Below are 20,879 nucleotides of genomic sequence, written 5' to 3' on the forward strand. Positions count from 1 at the left end.
CTGCAGGTGTCTGTCTTTCTCTCCCCCTCTCTGTCTTTTCCTCCTCTCTCCATTTCTCTGTCCTATCCAACAACAATGACATCAGTAACAACAACAATAAGAACTACAATAAAAAACAAGGGCACAAAAGGGAGTAAATAAACATTTAAAAAGGGAGTAAATAAGTAAATATTTTTTAAAAAACAAAGAAAAAACAAGGGCAACAAAAGGAAAGAAATAAACAAATATTTAAAAAGAAAAAAAAAAAAAGAAATGACACAAAGGGGGTGGGTGGTAGAGCCCAGGGTTGAGTTCCAGCCCCTGGTCCCCATGTGTAGGGGGAAGCTTCATGAGCCATAAAACAGTGCCACAAGTCTCTCTCTTTCTCTCTCCCACTCTTTCCCCTCTCAGTTTATCTCTGTTGCTACCCCAAAAAATAAATTAAATATTTCTGGTCCGGGAGGTGGTGTAGTGGATAAAGCATTGGACTCTGAGTTCAATCCCCAGCAGCACATGTACCAGAGTGATGTCTTTCTCTCTCTCTCTCTCTCTCTCTCTCTCTCTTCCTATCTTCTTCATGAATAAATAAAATACTCATAAATAAGTAAAATATTTTAAAAGCTTATTATTTTTTTTAAGTTTCTGTCTTTTTAAAAAATATTTTATTTTATTTATTTATTCCCTTTTGTTGCCCTTGTTGTTTTATTGTTGTAGTTATTATTGATGTCATTGTTGTTGGATAGGACAGAGAGAAATGGAGAGAGGAGGGGAAGACAGTGAGGGGGAGAGAAAGATAGACACCTGCAGACCTGCTTCACTGCCTGTGAAGTGACTCCCCTGCAGGTGGGGAGCTGGGGGCTTGAACCGGGATCCTTATGCCGGTCCTTGCGCTTTGCACCACGTGCGCTTAACCCGCTGCGCTACAGCCCGACTCCCTAAAAGCTTATTTTTAAAAAGTTCCTAAAGCAAGAAAGAAAATAAATGATATATGGAGGCTCGGGTGGTAGCACACCGGGTTAAGTGCACATGGTATGAAGTGCAAGGACATGCTCAAGGGTCCTGGTTAGAACCCCAGCTCCTCACGTGCGGGGGAGGGGGGGTGTCAATTCACAAGCGAAACAAGTCTGCAAGTGTCTTTCTCTTTCCCTCTTTCCCTCCCCCTCCTCTCTCAATTTCAAATATACAATAAAATGAAGGAAAAATCATCTTCAGGAGCAGTGGATTCGTAGTGCTGGCACCAAGCCCTAGTGATAACCCTGGAGGCAGAGAGAGAGAGAGAGACAGAGACAGAAAGAGGGAGAGAGAGAGAGAGAGAGAGAGAGAGAGAGAGACAGACCTGCAGCCCTGCTTCACCACTTGGAAAGTTCTCCCCCTGCTGGTGGGGACCAGGAGGTTTGAACCTGGGTCCCTGCACACTGTAACGTGCACTCAAACTCAGGTGCGGCACCACCTGTCCCCAGAAACATTCTTTCTTTCTTTCTTTTTTTTAATAATTTTTAAACAAATCACTTTATTGGATGGGGCTAATGGCTTATAGTACAGTTGTTGACATATGGGTACAATTTCTTTTTTTAAAAAAAGATTTTATTTATTTATTAATGAGAAATGTAGGAGGAGAAAGAACCAGACATCACTCTGGCACATGTGTTGCTGGGGATCGAACTTGGGACTTCATGCTTGAGAGTCCAAAGCTTTACCACTGCACCACCTCCCGGACCAGAAATATTTATTTATTGGGGGTCGCAACAGAGATAAACTGAGAGGGGAAAGAGAGGGAGAGAGAAAGAGAGAGACTTGCGGCACTGTCTTATGGCTCATGAAGCTTCCCCCTACACATGGGGACCAGGGGCTGGAACTCAACCCTGGGCTCTACCACCCACCCCCTTTGTGTCATTTCTTTTTTTTTTTCTTTTTAAATATTTGTTTATTTCTTTCCTTTTGTTGCCCTTGTTTTTTTCTTTGTTTTTTTAAATATTTATTTATTTACTCCATTTTTAAATGCTTATTTACTCCCTTTTGTTGCCCTTGTTTTTTATTGTAGTTCTTATTGTTGTTACTGATGTCATTGTTGTTGGATACGACAGAGAGAAATGGAGAGAGGAGGGGAAGACAGAGAGGGGAAGAGAAAGATAGACACCTGCAGACCTGTTTGTGAAGCGACTCCCCTGCAGGAGGGGAGCCGGGGGCTCAAACCAGGATCCTTAGTCTGGTCCTTGAGCTTTAGCGCCACATGCGCTTAACCCGCTGAGCCACCACCAGACTCCCTGCCCTTTTTTTTTTTTAATTGTTGTAGCTGTTATTGATGTCGTTGTTGTTGGATAGGAGAGAGAGAAATGGAGAGAGGAGGGGAAGACAGAGAGGGGGAGAGAAAGATAGACACCTGCAGACCTGCTTCACCACCTGTGAAGCGACTCCCCCGCAGGTGGGGAGCCAGGGGCTAGAAAAGGGCTCCTTACACCGGTCCTTGCACTTTGCACCACGTGTGCTTAACCGCTGTGCTACCGCCGACTCCCCCTTTGTGTCATTTCTTACACCCCTGAGCCTGTGTGTGACCTGGGTACTGCCATCAGGAATGCAGAGTGTGCCATTAGACTTTACTACAAAGCTCTAAATATTTACAGATATAAAGAACTCAACTCATTTAACTTAGAGGAGAAACCTCCTTGGTTCTTTCCATGTTGAAATGTTGGTTGTAAGTAGAATTATATTTACTACTAGAAGACCAAAATCCTGCAATAGTGAGTGATAGCCCTCAAGACTGCCTCACTAGAAAATTGATGATTGAGGGGTTCAAAATCACTAGATATTTGGTGTCGATGGCCACTCCACCCTGAACTCGCCTGATCCCAAATAGCTAGATTAATAATCGGTGACACTGTAAGTTAGTACGGATATTAAGAGAATACATTAACTAGATAAATATAGAACATTATGTCATTTTTGAACCAAGAAATATTCCTAAAACTTTATGTAATTATACATGCACAATACTGAGAATTAGATTATGTAATTATTCTAGTCATCACAGAATTGTTTGGCAAGCTAGCGCTCATTACACTAAACAAAATAATCTTTAAACCCTACATTTAATTTCCAATTACTTAACTTCATTTAAGCCATGAGATCTTTGAGAAAAATGAGTGTTTGGGGACCCTTTGCACATTGTGAGGACAAATTTAAAGTGCATTGTTCTCTTTGCCACTTCGAAACATCTCGAGGAAGAAAAGAGTGGATGATTAAAAAAAAAAAAGAAGAAAGAAAAATGAAGACAAGTGTCTTAGAAAAGAGCATGATGGGGTAGGGGTGCCAGGTGGTGGTGCGCCTGACTTAGCACACATATCACCGAGTGAAAGGACCCTGGTTCAAGCCTGGCCCACTCCCCACCTGCAAAGGGTCTGCTTCACAAGTGGTAAATATATATAAAGGGCGGTAGCACAGCAGGTTTAAGCGCATATGGCGCAAAGTGCAAGGACCTACGAAAGGATCCTGGTTCAAGCCCCTGGTTCCCTACCTGCAGGGGGTCGCTTCACAGGTGGTGAAGCAGGTCTGCAGGTGTCTTATCCTTCTCTCCCCCTTGCAGTCTTCCCCTCCTCTCTCCATTTTTCTCTGTCCTATCCAACAACAACGACAGCAATAACAACAACAATAATGATAAACAAGAAGGGCAACAAAAGGGAAAAAATAGCCTCCAGGAGCAGTGGATTCATAGTGTAGGCACTGAACCCCAGTGATAAACCTGGAAGCAAAAAAAAAAAAATTTGTAAAACATGATGGGAGGGGGTCAGGTTGTAGCACAGGGGGGTTAAGCACACGTAGTGCGAAACTTGAGGACCAGCGTAAGGACCCCAGTTCGAGCCCCCGACTCCCCACCTGCAGGGGGGTTGATTCACAAGTGGTAAAGCAGGTCTGCAGGTGTCTTTCTCTTCCCCTCTCTGTCTTCCTCTCCTCTCTCCATTTCTCTCTGTCCTATCCAACAACATCAATAACAACAATAATAATAACTACAACAATGATAAAAACAAGGACAACAAAAAAGGAAAATAAATAAATAAATAAAATTTAGAAAAAAGCATGATGGGAGCCAGGCAGTGGTGCACACAGCAAGAAGCACATGGATCTGGGTTCGATCCCCTCCCCCCACCTGCAGGGTTTACACCTCATTCCTATCCATTAAAATGGGGGGGGGGGAAATAGCTGTTAGGAGCAGTAGATTCATAGTACCTGCACCAAGCCCCCAAAATAACCCTGAAGGAAGAAGGAGGAAGAGGAGGAGGAGGAGAAGGAGAAGGAGAATGGAGCATGATAGGGTCAGATGGTGACACACTGCGTTGAGTGCAAACATGGCAATGCACAGGGACGGGAGTTCAAACTCCTGGTCCCCACCTGCAGGGGAGAAGCTTCATGAGCCATATAGCAGTTTGGTAGTGTTCTCTCTCTCTCTCTCTCTCTCTCTCTGTATGTGTGTGTGTGTGTGTGTCTCTCCCTCCCTCCCTCTCTCCCTCCCTCTCTCTCTCCCTCCCCTTCCCTTACAATTAATCTCTTCCTATCAAATAAAAATAAATAAATAAATGTAGAAAAAAAAAAAAGAAAGAAAGAGAACACAATCTACTCTAAAATGCCTTCTTGTTTTTCTCCCTTCATTTGAAAGTTAGACTACAATTATGCTTAGTACTTCAATAGCTCTTGGCAGCTAGCAGCCTGAAAATAGATTGCGTCCATGAGCTGGGGAAGATAGCATAAAGGTTATGAGAAAAGACTTTCTTGCCTGGGGCACCAAAGGCTCCATGTTCAATCCTATCATCGCTACAGACAGACCATTATGACCCACATAGTCAACGACTGCCACCTCTCCAGATTCAAAGGAGGTCTCGAAACTTTACATCAGGCTCAACCTGACGCTGTTGACTGGCTACGGAAGAAGGGCAAACGCTAGAAGAAGAAGATCACAATAATCTAGAGTTGAGCAGAGCTCTGGTTAAAACAAACAAGCAAAGAAACAAGACAAAAGAAAACCAAACCAGAGGATATCTACATTGACAGAGTTATCAATGGGGCTTAGTGCCTGTATTACGAATCCAGTGCTCCTGTGGCCATTTCCCTCCATTTTTTTTTGCCCTTGTTATTGTTGTTGTTGGATAGGACAGAGAGAAATGGAGAGAGGAAGGGAAGACAGAGAGGGGGAGAGAAAGATAGACACCTGCAGACCTGCTTCACCGCCTGTGAAGCGACTCCCCAGAAGGTGGGGAGCCGGGAGCTCAAACGGGGATCCTTGTATGGGTCCTTGTGCTTTGTGCCATGTGCGCTTAACCCTGTACGCTACCACCTGCCCCCCAACATCAAACTTTTAGGATAAAAGGGAAATACCTGTCTTAAAAAAATTATTCAGATATTAACAGGAGAGGAGAGAGAACCCCAGCACCACTCTGGCACATGTAATGCTAGTGACTGAACTCAGGACCTCATTTCTGCAAGTCCAATGTTATAGCTGCTGCACAACCTTCCAGCTCACTTTTCCAGAAAATGAACTTTGATTAAATGTATATGTGTATGTATCGAATATTGAGCATTCTGAAAAAAAAGGTGGGCTGAGTCTCTAGCAAAATGTATGTTGGCTCTATTTGCTATTTCACAAAATGTGTTTCAAGAACCTCAAGTAACTCCAAAGAGACCTAAAAATACTTTCTAGGACAGCAAGATAGCTTCCCTGGGAGGGTGTGTGTACCCAGGTCCCAGTCCGGCTCCCACTGTCCTAGAGGAACCTTTACTGGGTAGTGTCATTCCCTCTGGGGCTCTCTCTCAACCTCTCTTTAAGATTTTATTTATTGTGGTCCAGGAGGTGACACAGTGGCTAAGGCACTAGACTCTCAAGCATGAGGTCCTGAGTTCAATTCCTGGCAGCACATGTACCAGAGTGATGTCTGGTTCTTTCTCTCTCCTCTCCCCTATCTTTCTCATAAATAAATAAAATCTTAAAAAAAAGATTTTATTTATTTATTAATGAAAAAGGAAGAGAGAGAAAAAAACAGACATCATTCTGGTACATGTGCTGCCAGGGACTGAACTTGGGACCTCATGCTTGAGAGTCCAATGCTTTACCCACTGTGCCACCTAATGGACCACTCCCTCTGGCTCTCTCTACCTGAAGGTTAGACCCAGAAAGGTGAAACTCAGACATTGGCAAAAATACTAACTAGCAATTTTTTTACTTTTTTTTTTTTTTTTTACCAGAGTACTGCTCAGTTCTGGCTTATGGTGATGCAGGGGGTTGAACCTGGGACTTTAAAGCCTCAGGCATGAGAGTCTCTTTGCATAACCATTATGCTATCTAGCCTGCCCCACTAATAAATCTTTTAAGTTACTTGTGGGGCTGTCCAGGAAGTGACTGGGTTTATCATGTTGGATTCTCAAGCATGAGGCTCTAAGTTTAATTCCTGGCAGCACATGTACCAGAGTAATATCTGGTGTTCTTTCTCTCTTTCCCTTCTCTTTTGCTCATTAATAAATAAAATCTTCGGGCAGAGGGTAGGTAGCATAATGGTTATGCAAAGAGACTCTTGTGCCTGAGGCTCCAAAGTCCCAGATTCAATCCCCTGCACCACCATAAACCAGAGCTGAACAGTGCTCTGGTAAAAATAAAATAAAGAGGGAGTCAGGTGGTAGCGCAGAGGGTCAAGCGCAGGTGGCACAAAGCACATGGAGTCGTGTAAGGATCCCGGTTCGAGCCCCGGCTCCCCACGTGCAGGGAGCAAGGTAAAAGTTAAAGAGATCCCAGCTTCCTTAAATGTCGAGAGATCAGGCTCAAACCTGGATTTTACACACAGCAAAGCAACACACTATGCAAATGAGCTATTTTGCCAGTTCAATTATCAAATTTCTTTTTTTATTATTTATTTATTTTAAATAGTTTTTATTGGGTAATTAATATTTGACTATCGACAGTAAATACAATGGTTTGTACATGCATAACATTTCTCAGTTTTCCATATAACAATACATCCCCCACTAGGTCCTCTGAAGGGCCTGTATTCTCCCCCTCACCCACCCCAGAGTCTTTTACTTTGGTGCAATACTCCAGTTTCAGTTTCAGTTATCAAATTTCTATGGAAAGCCAGGAACAGTTGTGACACTACTGAAAAAAGCTAGGTAGGGGGAGTCAGGCGGTAGCACAGTGGGTTAAGTGAAGGTAGTGCAAAGCGCAAGGACCTGTGTAAGGATCCCAGTTCAAGCCCCCGGCTCCCCATCTGCAGGGGAGTCACTTCACAGGCAGTGAAGCAGGTCTGCAGGTGTCTGTCTTTCTTTCCTCCTCTCTGTCTTCCCCTCCTCTCTCCATTTCTCTCTTTATCCTATCTAACAATGACAACATCAATAACTACAACAATGAAAATCAACAAGGGCAACAAAAGGGAAAATAAATAAATAAATATTTTTAAAAATTAAAAGAAAGCTAGGTAGGGTTTATCTATGTCAAGACTTCAAGATCATGGGCTGGGGAAATGCATAATGGTGATGCAAAAGACTCATGTCTGAGGCAACAAAGGTCCCAGTTTCAATCCCCAGCATCAACCATAAGCCAGAGCTGAGCAGTGCTCTGATCAGTATCTTTCTATTTAAATTAAAGAAATATTTAAAGGATTAATTAAAAAAAAAGACCTCAAGATTATAAAAAAGAACCATGTGCTGCTTGGTCTTGATGGTCCAATGCATAGAAATGAGAGCTGCAGGGGTCGGGCGGTGGCGCAGTGGGTTAAGCACACGTGGCGCAAAGCACAAGGACCGGCATAAGGATCCCGGTTCCAGCCTCCGGCTCCCCACCTGCAGGGGAGTCGCTTCACGGGCGGTGAAGCAGGTCCGCAGGTGTCTATCTTTCTGTCCCCCTGTCTGTCTTCCCCTCCTCTCTCCATTTCTCTCTGTCCTATCCAACAACAACATCAATAACAACAACAATAATAACTACAACAATAAAACTACAAGGGCAACAAAAGGGAATAAATAAAAAAATATATTTTAAAAAATACAGCAGTGCAAGAGCATATTAAATCATGCACTCCTCAGAGTTCTATTAACACATCACATAATTGTAAGGTTGATTTATTATTATTACAATTAGCATCATGCTGCCAACTCCTTCACCCCTGCTGAAGTCTCCTGTTTGTGTGATTCCAGCACTCCCAGTAGACTATTCATCTGAGACAGAGCGGGAGAGAGGAGAGACACCACAGCACTGCTCCATAATTTATGAAGCTTCACCTTTACATGGTGCTTCCAAGTGGCATCTGGGGGCTTGAACCTGGATCCTTGTGCATGACAAAGCATGCACTTTGCTGGGTGAGCTGTCTCCTGTACTCCCAGCCTCCCCTCCCGGCTGATGTTTTACTGTTGCACACAGCTTGCACCTAGAGGGACAAAGGTGAGGACAAAGCCTTGACAGACTGCTCAGGCCATGGCAGCCAACACCAGTGAGCAGAGAGGACTGGAGAGGTGCATGATGCAGGGTGGGCCCCTGCACAGAGACACGCACAGCAGGAGTCCGAGATGTGAGACGAGCAGTGAGACCAACAGGTACCGTCCCGCTGCTGCTTCCAGCAGGACGGGTGGTGTGGCAGCTGCCGTGGTGTCTTTATCAGTCACACTTACCTGTGTCTTTTCACTTCCCAGACACGGCTGCTTGGCAGTGTCAGCTGAGCTGCCGTCTCAAGTTCTCGGGCTGCCGGTGATTAAGGGTTGATGTCCCTTGGGCCCCGCGCCAGCTGCTCGGGTGTCTGGGCCAGGTGACAGGGAACATCCCTGGAGTCTACCAGGGCGGAAATGGAGGTGCACACTGCAGGGCTGCCACCTGCTCTGATAAGATCCTGACGTTGCTGACTGAAGGGGTGAGATTTGCTCTGACACGCAGGTAATCCTGGCTCAGGAGCTGTGTCTGAGGACGACAAGAGCTGGGACTTCCCCTCCCTCATTCGGGCCCCGTTATCAGCACAAGCACTTTGACATCATGCTTGCAGTGCAGTGACCACTGGCTGCACCCTCCACATCCTGGGCTGCCCCGGGGCCCCAACACACCTGGGAGATGCATTGAGCCAGGAGGCAGGAAGGGAAGAGGCGGTGTAGATGTTTACAAGGCGAACTTACAAGGTGGTGTAGATGTTTTACAAGAGAGCAGTTGGGGTGGGGAAGGAGTGAGATGTGCCAGAAACCAGTTATGGAAGGTTCTAGAATACAGCAAGAACTCTGAGTATGTTCTTAGCACTCAGGGCTGATTTTTTGACGTCTGGGGACATGGGATTAGAAATAGAAGGGCTGAGCAGTGGCACACCTGGTAGACCACAGGTTACCATGCCACGTTACCCCACCTGGGCCTGGAGTCCACCCACCCTGCTGGGCGCTCCAAGTCTGGTCCACACCTCGCTGCACTCCCAGGCCCACTAGTCGCTGGTGGTAGGACCCCAGATTCAGTTTCGCCCACTCCTGCCACTGCAGTGACTCTAGCTTCAGGGAAGCCAGATGTGAAGAGGGCACTGCCTGAAACCTTCTGCAGACTGGCCGATGGGCCTCCAGATAAGGGGAGGTCACTGTGAAGACTGCACAGTTGTTATAGATGTCGTTGTTGGATACAACAGAGAAATGGAGAGAGGAGGGGAAGACAGGGAAAGAGAAAGACACCTGCAGACCTGCTTCACCACCTGTGAAGTGACTCCCCCGCAGGTTGGGAGCCAGGGGCTCAAACTGGGATCCTTATACCGGTCTTTGCACTTTGCACCACGTGTGTTTAACCCGCTGTGCTACCGCCTAATTCTCCTCGGTGTCTTTCTCTCCCCTTCTCTGTCTCCTCTCCCCTCTTGATTTCTCTCTGTCCCATCCAACAACAACGTCAGTGGCATCAATAACAATAACTACAACAACAAGGGTAACAAAATGGAAAAAAAATGGCCTGCAGGAGCAGCGGATTCGTAGTGCAGGCACCGAGCCCCAGCAATAACACTGGAGGGGAAAAAATTGAAAATTTCTCAAAAATTAAAAAAAATTCCTTATGATCCAGTAATTCCATTTCTGTGTATTACCCCACCCAAAAAAAAAAAGAAAAGAAAAGAAAACGGGGTCAGGCGGTAGCGCAGCGGGTTAAGCGCAGGTGGCGCAAAGCGCAAGGACCGGAGTGGGGATCCCTGTTCGAGCCCCCGGCTCCCCACCTGCAGGGGAGTCGCTTCACAGGCGGTGAAGCAGGTCTGCAGGTGTCTATCTTTCTCTCCCCCTCTCTGTCTTCCCCTCCTCTCTCCATTTCTCTCTGTCCTATCCAACAACAACGACATCAACAGCAGCAATAATGACCACAACAAGGCTACAACAACAAGGGCAACAAAAAGGTGGAAGAAAATGGCCTCCAGGAGCAGTGGATTCATGGTGCAGGCACTGAGCCCAGCAATAACCCTGGAGGCAAAAAAAGAAAAAGAAGAAAACACTAATATGAAGTTATAACTGTACCGCTTGTTCATTGCAGCCCCCGTGAAAACAGGCAGGAGTGGGAGTCGGGCGGTAGTGGAGCGGGTTAAGCGCACCTGGCGCAAAGCGCAAGGACCCGCCTAAGGATCCTGGTTCAAGCCCCGGCTCCCCACCTACAGGGGAGTCACTTAACAGGCGGTGAAGCAGGTCTGCAGGTGTCTGTCTTTCTCTCCCCCTCTCTGTCTTCCTCTCCTCTCTCCATTTCTCTCTGTCCTATCCAACAACAAATGACATCAACAAGAACAATAATAACCACAACAAGGCTACAACAACAAGGGCAACAAAAGGGGAGAAAATGGCCTCCAGGACCAGTGAATTCATGGTGCGGGCACTAAGCCCCAACAATAACCCTGGAGGCAAAAGCAAAACAAACAAACAAACAAACAAAAAAACAGGTAGGAGCTATAAGCCTACGTGTTCATCAGCTGATAAGTGGGCAATGATGTGGCATATCTACACAGTGGAATACAACTCAGTTGTGAAAAAGCATGGAATCTCAGCATTTGTAGAAATGGTTGCTCCGAAAGTTATTACTTTTATTTAATGGGTTGTCATTATTTTTTTTTTTACATATAGGAATTTCAAGAGACAGGCCACAGAGCCACTCCGGGACATGTAACTGTGAGGCTCCAACCAAGAGCCTCAGGCGTGGAAATCCCATGCTCTACCAGTTGAGCCACTTCCCAGACCACTTGGGGGGATAATTTTATTTAAACTTGATAGGACAGAGAAATGGAGAGTGGAGGGAAGATAAAGGGGGGGGGAGAGAGAGAGAGAGACATCTGCAGACCTGCTTCACCACTCATGAAGTCTCCTCCCTGCAGGTGGGGGGGCGGGGGCTCAAACCCAGTTCCTTGGAGCCACTCACCCATTTGGAAAGGACCGATGTGTCAAGATTGAGCTTTCAGGGCAGGTGGCAGACCCAGAAGTGCAGGAGACATAGGGCAGGTGGCAAGCCACCACTCACAGGATAAAGTCCCTAAGCCAGCCTGCTTTGCAACATAGTCCCCAAGGCTAGCACCAGCTTTCCCAGACACTCAAAAATCTCCATCCTGGGCAGAGTGTCCTGGCCATGATTGTGTGAGGCTCTGGTGACTGAACTCTCCCTGCTCCCTGTGGCTCTGAGTCCCCACTGCTGTGCCCTGCCCAAGGCTCTGATGATTGGGGAGTGAGGAGTACGTCCCCCCACAGCAGGACAGCCTGAATGAGCCCCGTTAAACACACACACAATCAACCTATCCTAAGTGGGTTCGGGACCCAGGCGAGTGCAGGGGGCTCCCTCATGGTGGGACCTTACACGGTGTCAAGGGCACCAAAAATGCCACAGAGCCAGTGACAACTGCTGTTACCTGCAGAAGTGACGTCACCTTCAGCTCCAGGACACCAGCCAGATGGCAGGGTGATCTGGGTCCATTGCTGGAGAGACTGCACAGCCAAACTCTAAAATATCTCCACCCAGACCTGACTCCTTGCGGTCCACCCCACTGCCCTGTATCTGGGCGCTGGCTCCATATCAATACATCTTCTTTAAGACTGTGCCCCCCACCCCCACCCCCACCCTGGTGTCGGCAGCAGGATATGTGGGCAGCCTTACTCCCTTGGGGATCCCCCACCAAAAGTACTTCTGCAAATTCTGTTTCACCGTGGAAATTCTTACACACTAGCTCAGCCCTCAGCCGGCTTCTAGAAACAGGACTGCCAAGCTTCTGGGATCTCTGCCTGTGGGACGTCAACTCACCCTCAGCATCAGCAGCTGGAAGGCCCTTGGCCACAGCTCCGGAGTCCTGTGTATTGTCGGAGGCCTGGAGAGAGAAGCATCAGCAGGCTGAGTGGACCCATTGCTCTGGCTCTCCCCATGGAGGACAGCAGCCCCTTAGCACAACCCATTTGCCTCTCTGTGCTCCCCCAGGGTTCCCCCGAGTCACTCTGGATGGTCACTCGCCTCCCTGGTCATCTTTCCTAGTGGCTTACAAACTGCCCGCAAAGCTCTGGTTCAGACAGGCCCTCCCTGCCCACAGGGCCTAACACAAGAGCTCCTGGGGTGCCGTAGATGGGGTGTGGAGGAAGGGGAAGGTTCCCCAAGAGCTCCCAGGCCTGTTCTCAAAGAAGCTGAGGTCATTGTTCTAGAGTGGACAGTTTATTTCAGAGCTGGTGGGAGGGCCTGTGGACGAGCCAGGAAAGGCTCAGCAGGCCCCAGGAGCTCTGTCCCACCAAAGGTAGGCATCTGGGCCTTAGGCCGGCCTTGGCCTCAGGTCTGCAGGTGCTGTATGCAGGTGGGCATGAGTGGACACAGATGGATGGCAGTGCAGGCTGGCTACAACAATAAAAATAACTACAACAGGGAGTCGGGCAGTAGCACAGCGGGTTAAGCACACGTGGTGTTAAGTGCAAGGACCGGCGTAAGGTTCAGGTTCGAACCCCAGGCTCCCCACCTACAGGGGAGTCTATACACAGGCAGTGAAAGCAGGTCTGCAGGTGTCTCTCTTTCTCTCCCTGCTCTGTCTTCCCCTCCTCTCTCCATTTCTCTGTCTTATCTAACAACGATGACATCAATAACAACAATAACTACAACAATTTTTTAAAAAGCAACAAAAGAGAAAAAATAAATATAAAAAAATAACTACAACAATAAAAAGACAAGGGCAACAAAAGGGAAAATAAATATTAAAAGAGACATCTGCAGACCTGCTTCATTGCCTGTGAAGATACCCCCCTGCAGGTGGGGAGCCGGGGGCTTGAAGCAGAATCTACACAGGTCCTTGCGCTTTGCATATTATATATATATATATAATCCCTTTGGCAGCTGTGAAATTCAAATACTTTCTCCCATCCAGTAGACTGTCTTTTCATTTTAAGGAGTTTCTTTTGCTGCAAAGAAGCTTTAGTTTCTTTCTTTCTTCTTCTTGTTTTAAATATTATTTTCCCTTTTGTTGCTCTTGTTTTTCATTGTTGTTGTAGTTATTGTTATTGATGTTATCGTTGTATGATAGGACAGAGAAATGGAGAGAGGAGGAAAAGACAGAGAGGGGGAGAGAAAGACAGACACCTGCAGACCTGCTTCACTGCCTGTGAAGCGACTCCCCTGCAGGTGGGGAGCCAGAGCTCCAACCGGGATCCTTATGCCGGTCCTTGCGCTTTGTGCCATGTGTGCTTAACCCGCTGCTCTACCACCTGACTCCCAAGAAGCTTTAGTTTCATGTACTTCCTTTTATTTTTTTTCTCCCCTTGCCTTGGGAGACATGATCATGAAGACAACATCAAAACCAATGCCTAGAAGTTTCCTGCCTGCCTGTTTTCTTCAATGTATTTTGTGGTTTCAGGTCTTACATATGGTTATCAATGCACTCTGAGTTAATTTGTGTGTGTGGCCAAAAGTTGTGTGTAGGTTTACTTCTTTTTTTTTGCCTCCAGTTATTGCTGTAACTCGGTGCCTGCACCACAAACCCACTGGTCCTGGAGGCTATTTTTTTTCCCTTTTGTTGCCCTTGTTCATCATTGCTGTTGTCATTATTGTTGTTGTTATTGCTGTCATTGTTGTTGGACAGGACAGAGAAATGAAGAGACGAGGGGAAGACAGAGAGAGGGAAAGATAGACACCTGTAAACCTGCTTTACCGCCTGTGAAGCGACTCCCCTGCAGGTGGGGAGCCGGGGGCTCAAACTGGGATCCCTACACTGGTCCTTGTGCTTTGCGCCACATGTGCTTAACCCGCTGTGCTACCGCCTGACCCCTGTAGGTTTACTTTTTTAAAATTGTCACCAGGTTGCTGCTGGGACTTGATGCCTGCACAATGGATCCACCATTCCTGGTGATCTTTCTTTTTCTTTTTTGATAGGACGAAGATGCTCACAATGCAGATGATGGGTGCTGAAATCCGATGGTGTCAGTAGACAGCTGCAGATGACGGACAAGAGCCTGAAGGTCTGAGCACATGCAGGAACTCTGAGCACAGCATGACTGCAGGTCAGTGGAGAAGAATACACCTGCACACAGCTATGCTGATGACCAAGGACACTTGTCCCCACCCACCCGCTCCACAAGTCTGGATGACTGGAGAGGATTCAACCAGACTAAGATTTTCACAGCATGGAAGTGAATGAAAGCACTGAAAAGCTGCCAAAATATAAGGTACTCTGAAACTTTTTAAAAAATATTTATTCCCTTTTGTTGCCCTTATTGTTATTGATGTCATTATTGTTGGATAGGGCAGAGAAAAATCGAGAGAGGAGGGGAAGACAGGAGAAAGACACCTGCAGACCTGCTTCACCACTTGTGAAGCGACTCCCCCTGCAGGTGGGGAGCCGGGGGCTCAAACCGGGATCCTTATGCCGGTCCTTGCGCTTTGGGCCACGTGCGCTTAACCCGCTGTGCTACCACCGGACTCCAGGTACACTGAAACTTGACAACTAGGAAGACACCTGATTAGAGTGAGAGTTGGATAAAGAGGAGATGCAACTCCAGCTGTGTAGAGGGGAGGACACCTACCCACATCTGCCCTGCCCCATGTTCAGGCCAGTGCTGCTCTTGGGAGCCACAGCTCTGGATGCTCAACAGTCAAGTCACCAGGACTGCCATCAATGTTATGGTACTTTACGGAGAGATCTTGTGAGACACAGTCAACTGGCACTAGAACAGGAGAGCCTGGCCCAGGCAAATCTGCTCTCATTATCTGGGACATACTTGGGGATTTCCTCTGAGTCCTTCACTTTATTTTATTTGAAGTTTTTAAAAAAATATTTATTTATTGGACAGCCAGCCAGAAACTGGGAGGGTAGGGGTTGACAGAGAGAGAGACAGACACCTGCAGTCCTTCTTCACCACTTGTGAAGCGACCCCCTGCAAGTGGGGGGCCAGGGGCTCGAACCGGGATCCTTACATCGGCCCTTGCGCTTTGCACCATGTGCGCTTAACCCTCTGCGCTACTGCTTGGACCCCGAGTCCTTCACTTTAAAGTAAAAAAACTTGTGCATTTTTTTTTTAAGTTTTCTATTGCCACCAGGCTTACTGCCAGGGCTCAGTGCCAGCACTACCAATCTACCTCTCCCAGTGACCTTTTCTTCCCCTTCTATTTTACTGATAGGACAGATAGAAACTGAAAGGAGAGAAAGAGGGAAAGACACCTGCAGACCTGCTTCACCACTTGGGAAGCGCCCCCACTCCCTGCAGGGGGTTAGCAGGAGCTTAAACACCGGTCCTTGCACATGGTAATAATGTGTGTGCTTAACCAGGTGTGTCACCACCTGGCACCCGAGTCCTGACTTCATGTAAACAGGAAGTGACGGGAACCCCAAACTGCACATATACACTTGTCCCATGTACAAGCTAGGTAGCCAGATGTCACGTGTGCAGCAGACAGTATCTTCTTTTTTTTCCTCCAGGTTTTTTGCTGGGGCTCAGTGCCTGTACTAGGAAACCACGGCTCCCGGAAGCCATTTTTCCCATTCTGTTGACCTTGCTGTAGTTATTGTTGCTGTTGGGTAGGACAGAGAGAAATCCAAAGAGGAGGGGAAGACAGAGAGGGGGAGAGAAAGAGACACCTGCAGACTCGAACCGGGATTCTTGCACTTAACCCTCTGTGCTACTGCCCGACCCCAACAACTTTGTTTTTAAAAGAAGAATTCCTCAAGAAAATTTTAATAATAATAATAATAAAAAAATCACAAGAACAGAAGGGAAAACACAAAGCAGAACTTGGACTGAAGTTCTACTGAAGTCTACTGCACCAAAGTAAAGACTCTGGGGGTGGGGAGAAGGCTCAGGTCCAGGAACGGGATGGCACAGGAGGATCTAGTGGGGGTTGAATTGTTATGTGGAAAACTGGGAAATGTTACATATATACAAACTATTGCATTTTACTGTCGACTGTAAACCATTAATCCTCCAATAAAGAAATTAAAAAAAAAATCAAAACAAAAACTAGACAGTGCCTAAATTTTTATTTTTCATAAACTACATTTTCCCCCAAATTAGACCATTTTACACTGAATGACACAAAGAAACTTAAATTACCAATAGTTTACACGTAAGCTTGATTCCAGTCTTAATGAAAAGAATCAGAAGAAAAACAAAAAGCCCTCAAGAAGCTCCGCGTTCTGCGTCTCTGTGGACCACAGCCACTGGTTCTCGGACGTGATTGTCTCTGCTCTGTGTCCCAGTTTCAAGCACACTCAGCAGTGGGGCCAGCGGAGAGCCAGGCTGCGCACGGAGACTGCAGAGATGGGACCCATCCAGCAGCTCTATGGGCTCTGCCACCCACGGTGACAAGCAATGATGGGGAACCGGAGGGCCAAGCACAAACATCCTGACACTTCAGAAGGCAACTACTCTATGTGAACTTCATGTCTGCTGAGATGGGGGCCACGTCTTCTACTGCCAGTGGTATGCATCATCACACAGTTGTACACGTTAAAATGCCACTTGTGATCATGTACTGATTCTGTACCCTGAGGCACTGCCGGGGACAGGAAAGTCACAATTAGAAATTAACTGGGCCTGTGTGTCTACATGTTCCTGCCTCACTGTTTCTTGCTGACCTCCGTCCTTCCAGGAAACATGAGAAAGACCCTGGTATAGTCTGTATATAGCCGGCTGGCACTTGACTTTTGCCGAATCCAAAAGGATGCCCTAGACATCACAGCAAAGCACAGTCTTGACTCTTGATGCAGCAGACTGTGGCTGCAGGGACACAGATGCAGAGCCTGGAGCTGGCGGCGGCGGCAGGACAGGACCACAAAGTACAGCTCCTACTGCTGGCCCTGCTGCTACCATGCCGCCCTGTGGTAATCCAGTGGCTGCCCATCCTGGCCCTGCAGTAATCCAGTGACCACCTGTCTTGTCCCAGTGACAATCCACAGGACACCACTGCTCCTGTCTCTGCGGTAACCCCAGTGACCACCACTGCGCCATCCCTGCAGTATACAGCTCGCGCGGCCGCAGAAGGCCTCTCACACAACCGCCTCTGGAGGGCAGAATCTGAGCTGCACAGGGCGAGTCTGCCCATCTCACTCCTCCCTCAGCAGAGGCTGCAGCATCAGAGACCCAGGGTGTGGTGCGCTCTGCCAGCTCTTTCCACAGCATCTAACAGTGAAGCTATAAGAGGTCTGCTCCTCCTGATTTTTTCCCCTTTCTTTCAGTCAGCAAGTTGACAACTAGTAGGAAAGGAATTTCCCTGTTCCTTTTATAGATTCTTGCAACTGTGAGCACTGTGTGTATTTCTAGATACTGGGATAATGGTGACTGCTTGAGGGAAATATTCAATGCACTGGGACTTCTTTCCTCGGGCAGGGCAGGGCCAATCATGCTTAGCTACTGATGATTGTAAGCAGTAGATTATCTTTCACTTGGAAGATCCTGCCAGCTTCTGCTCTCTTTATATCAAACTTCAAAAACACTTTCACATTAGATATGATTAGTACATATTTACATACTTTAAAATAGCGTGAAGATTTCGCAAGACTTTAATAAAGACTTTCCATTACCCGTTTGCAGCAGCAAAGAGGCAGAATCAGTTCAACACACCAGCATAAGAGAGAAAAAAAAAAAAGAGGAAAAAAAAAAAAACCTCAACAAATTAGAATATTCAAACCACAACATTTAGTTTATCTACATCCAGCTCAATAGCAACATTTATAATATATCAATAATTTTTATCAGGTTTTTCTCTTTAGGGTACCTTTTTAATATGTTCTGATTATTTACAACTGTACAAGCCAAGCACACACGCCCAAGTGCACGTATTTAATACAGTATTGACTATTTGAATTTACAGGATTTTTCACAATCTGAAAAAAGATCAACTGTTTAAGATCTTCAAGGTATATTACAAACACTACTGCTAGCTCTGTACTACAGTTTCTTACTCAGCAAAACTAGTGACAGCAGATCCCACAAAACTGAGTAACTCTGTAATCCACTTGCCACCCAGGGGCCGGGCTCCAGGAACTCTAAGCTGTCTTATACAAAAGTTAAGGCAAAGTCATTTTCAAGTTTAAATAAAATTCAAGTCTTTAAATATTGGATGGAAATAATTGTTAAAGAAAAAATAACTCAGTCTTGTTAAATAACATTTTATGGAATAAGCTGTATGGTTACATTTAGCAGAAATATTGGAAAGTCTGCTGCTTAGAATACTTAAAGAATTTAGGCATTTTAAAACAAAATAATTTATGTCTAACTTTATCACAAACAGAGTTTTAGTGCACTCTTTCTTCCTCAGGGAGCAGCCCTCCCAGGGATCAGTATCCTCAGCCTAGAGGTAGAGAGAATGGGAACTCTAGCCTCCACACCACTATCCTCTCCTGTATCTACAATGCTTCTGTGGGAACCCCGGGCACTCACACACTCCTGCCAGCCCGAGGGGCCACACAGCATCACACAGCGTATAATTTTGCCTAACACGGCAGTGGGCAGCCAAGTTTATGCTTCCATTTAAGGTTCTATTCACAATGTGCTTCGAATTTATCTTACATCTTAGCCGCTGGAGACTGGAGTGAGCCGCTGGTTACTTGCTTGCAGTACATCAAACTCAAGGGTCCAGGCCTCTGCGTGCCCTCAGATTGCCCACTGGTTCAGAATTGGGCTGGATTCAGAATGGCCCAGCACATGGCGCCAACCCCCTGCTCCTCTGGACATTTAGAGATATGCACTTGCTAGCCAGTTATTTTAAAAAATGAAGTAGCACAATTCCGCTTAATTTAGAAAAACTCACTACATATAGCTTGCATTCATAGCCGTATGGGGGCTTAATAAAAAATATCAATTTGTTAGGATAAATGCATTTTCTATCCTGAAAAAATCAGACTTATGCATCACTTCCAGTTAAGCACCAACCTAAAATAAGGTTTATATTAATGAAATCCTGAAAAATAGATTTTTTTTTTTTCAAGAGGGGGAAATCGACTTGGGAGAAATGTAACTGCAGGCCTCTTGTGGCCTCTGATGCAAGCTCCAACCAGCGGCTCACTCTTCTGGTCGAGCGGGCAGATCCTGCTGGCCTCTGTGCTCCCCTCCCTCCCAGACCTCATGATCACTGGGGAGACTTGGGGGGGCTGCTCTGTTCTCGGTGCAGACGCTTCCCCACGGCAGGGGGTGAGGGCCGGCGACCTGGCGGCCTCCGCTGGTCTCTGGGTGCTCCTGGATAGGACTTGGGGGCGGCTGGCTCGGTCTCAGCTAGCTTCTTCTCGTCCTTCCCACAAGTGGCTGTGTGTGGCTTTTGTTCCTTCTGTGGTGGCAGTGGGGATGAGGGCTCTCGACTTGTCCTCTGGCAAATCTCTGCATAGCTGGGTTTCCTCAGTTCCTGAGAAACAGATAAACTCTGCGATCACAAACACACACAATGACAACACCAGAAAACATCCACTTTTGACCAAATTCAAAGATCTTTTGGTACCACAGCGTTCTGCTTAAGTTTTCAGCTTCACCAACTTAGCTTCTTTTTTTAAAAAAGATTTTTTATTCCCTTTTGTTACCCTTGTTTTATTGTTGTAATTATTGCTGTTATTGATGTCAACGTTGGATAGGACAGAGAGAAATGGAGAAAGGAGGGGAAGACAGAGAGGAGGAGAGAAAGATAGACCCTGAAGATCTGCTTTACCACTTGTGAAGTGACATCCCTGCAGATGGGGAGCCGGGGGCTCGAACCGGGATCTTTATGCCGGTCCTTGCACTTCATGTCATACGCACTTAACCTGCTGCGCTACTGCCCGGCCCGCCCCCAGAAATGTCTTTTTTAAGTGGAGCAAATTTAAAAAGGTACTGAGGTAAAGTATTGTCAGTAACTGCCCCCCCCCCCCCAAGCCCCCGGGTCTGGAGCATTCTGGATCAACATGGAAATCCTGAAAAGACAGAAAAGCAGTCATGTCCACATCCACCTGCCTCTCCTATCCCACCATGCCGCTGTTCGTAGTGGCTGTCGAGAAGCAGAAGAGGCATGGTCCTCTTCAACTTCAAAGTATTCCACTGCAAAGGGCTGGGAGTGTGGGTCCCAGAAGGGGGAAACAAACAAACAAACAAACAAATACCTCCACAGGGTTCATGTGGGTAGAAGCATGAAGGCTGGGGGTTGGGCGGTATCGTAGCGGGTTAAGTGCATGCGGCGCTAAGTGCAAGGACCAGCCCCCGGCTCCCCACCTGCAGGGGAGTTGCTTCACAGGCGGTGAAGCAGATCTGTAGGTGTCTATCTTTCTCTCGCCCTCTCTCCATTTCTCTCTGTTCTATCCAACAACAACAACATCAATAACAATAGTAAAAATAACCACAACAACGATAAAAAAATAACAAGGGCAACAAAAAAAGGGGAAAAAAAAAGGCCTCCAGGAGCAAGCACCGAGTCCCAGCAAAAACAAACAAACAAAAAACACAAAGGCTAAATTAAAAGAAGATGTAACCCCAAATCAGAAAAGCTTAAAGCT

The 20,879-nt window shown here is 46.7% G+C and overlaps 1 protein-coding gene across 9 annotated transcripts in view; it reads right to left on the reverse strand.

Moving 5' to 3' along the window:
- Window positions 1–16,389: 16,389 nt before the first annotated feature.
- The window catches only part of LARP4B (La ribonucleoprotein 4B), an 80,193-nt gene continuing 75,703 nt past the window's right edge, over window positions 16,390–20,879 (reverse strand). For all 9 annotated transcript variants that reach the window (XM_060192381.1, XM_060192383.1, XM_060192380.1 and 6 more), the window contains one exon: window positions 16,390–19,765. In XM_060192381.1, the coding sequence (XP_060048364.1) occupies window positions 19,496–19,765 (270 nt within the window). In that variant the 3' untranslated portion in view covers window positions 16,390–19,495. The remainder of the gene's footprint in view (window positions 19,766–20,879) is intronic.

This window comes from Erinaceus europaeus, chromosome 6 (assembly GCF_950295315.1).
Source record: "Erinaceus europaeus chromosome 6, mEriEur2.1, whole genome shotgun sequence".
NCBI lineage: Eukaryota > Metazoa > Chordata > Mammalia > Eulipotyphla > Erinaceidae > Erinaceus > Erinaceus europaeus.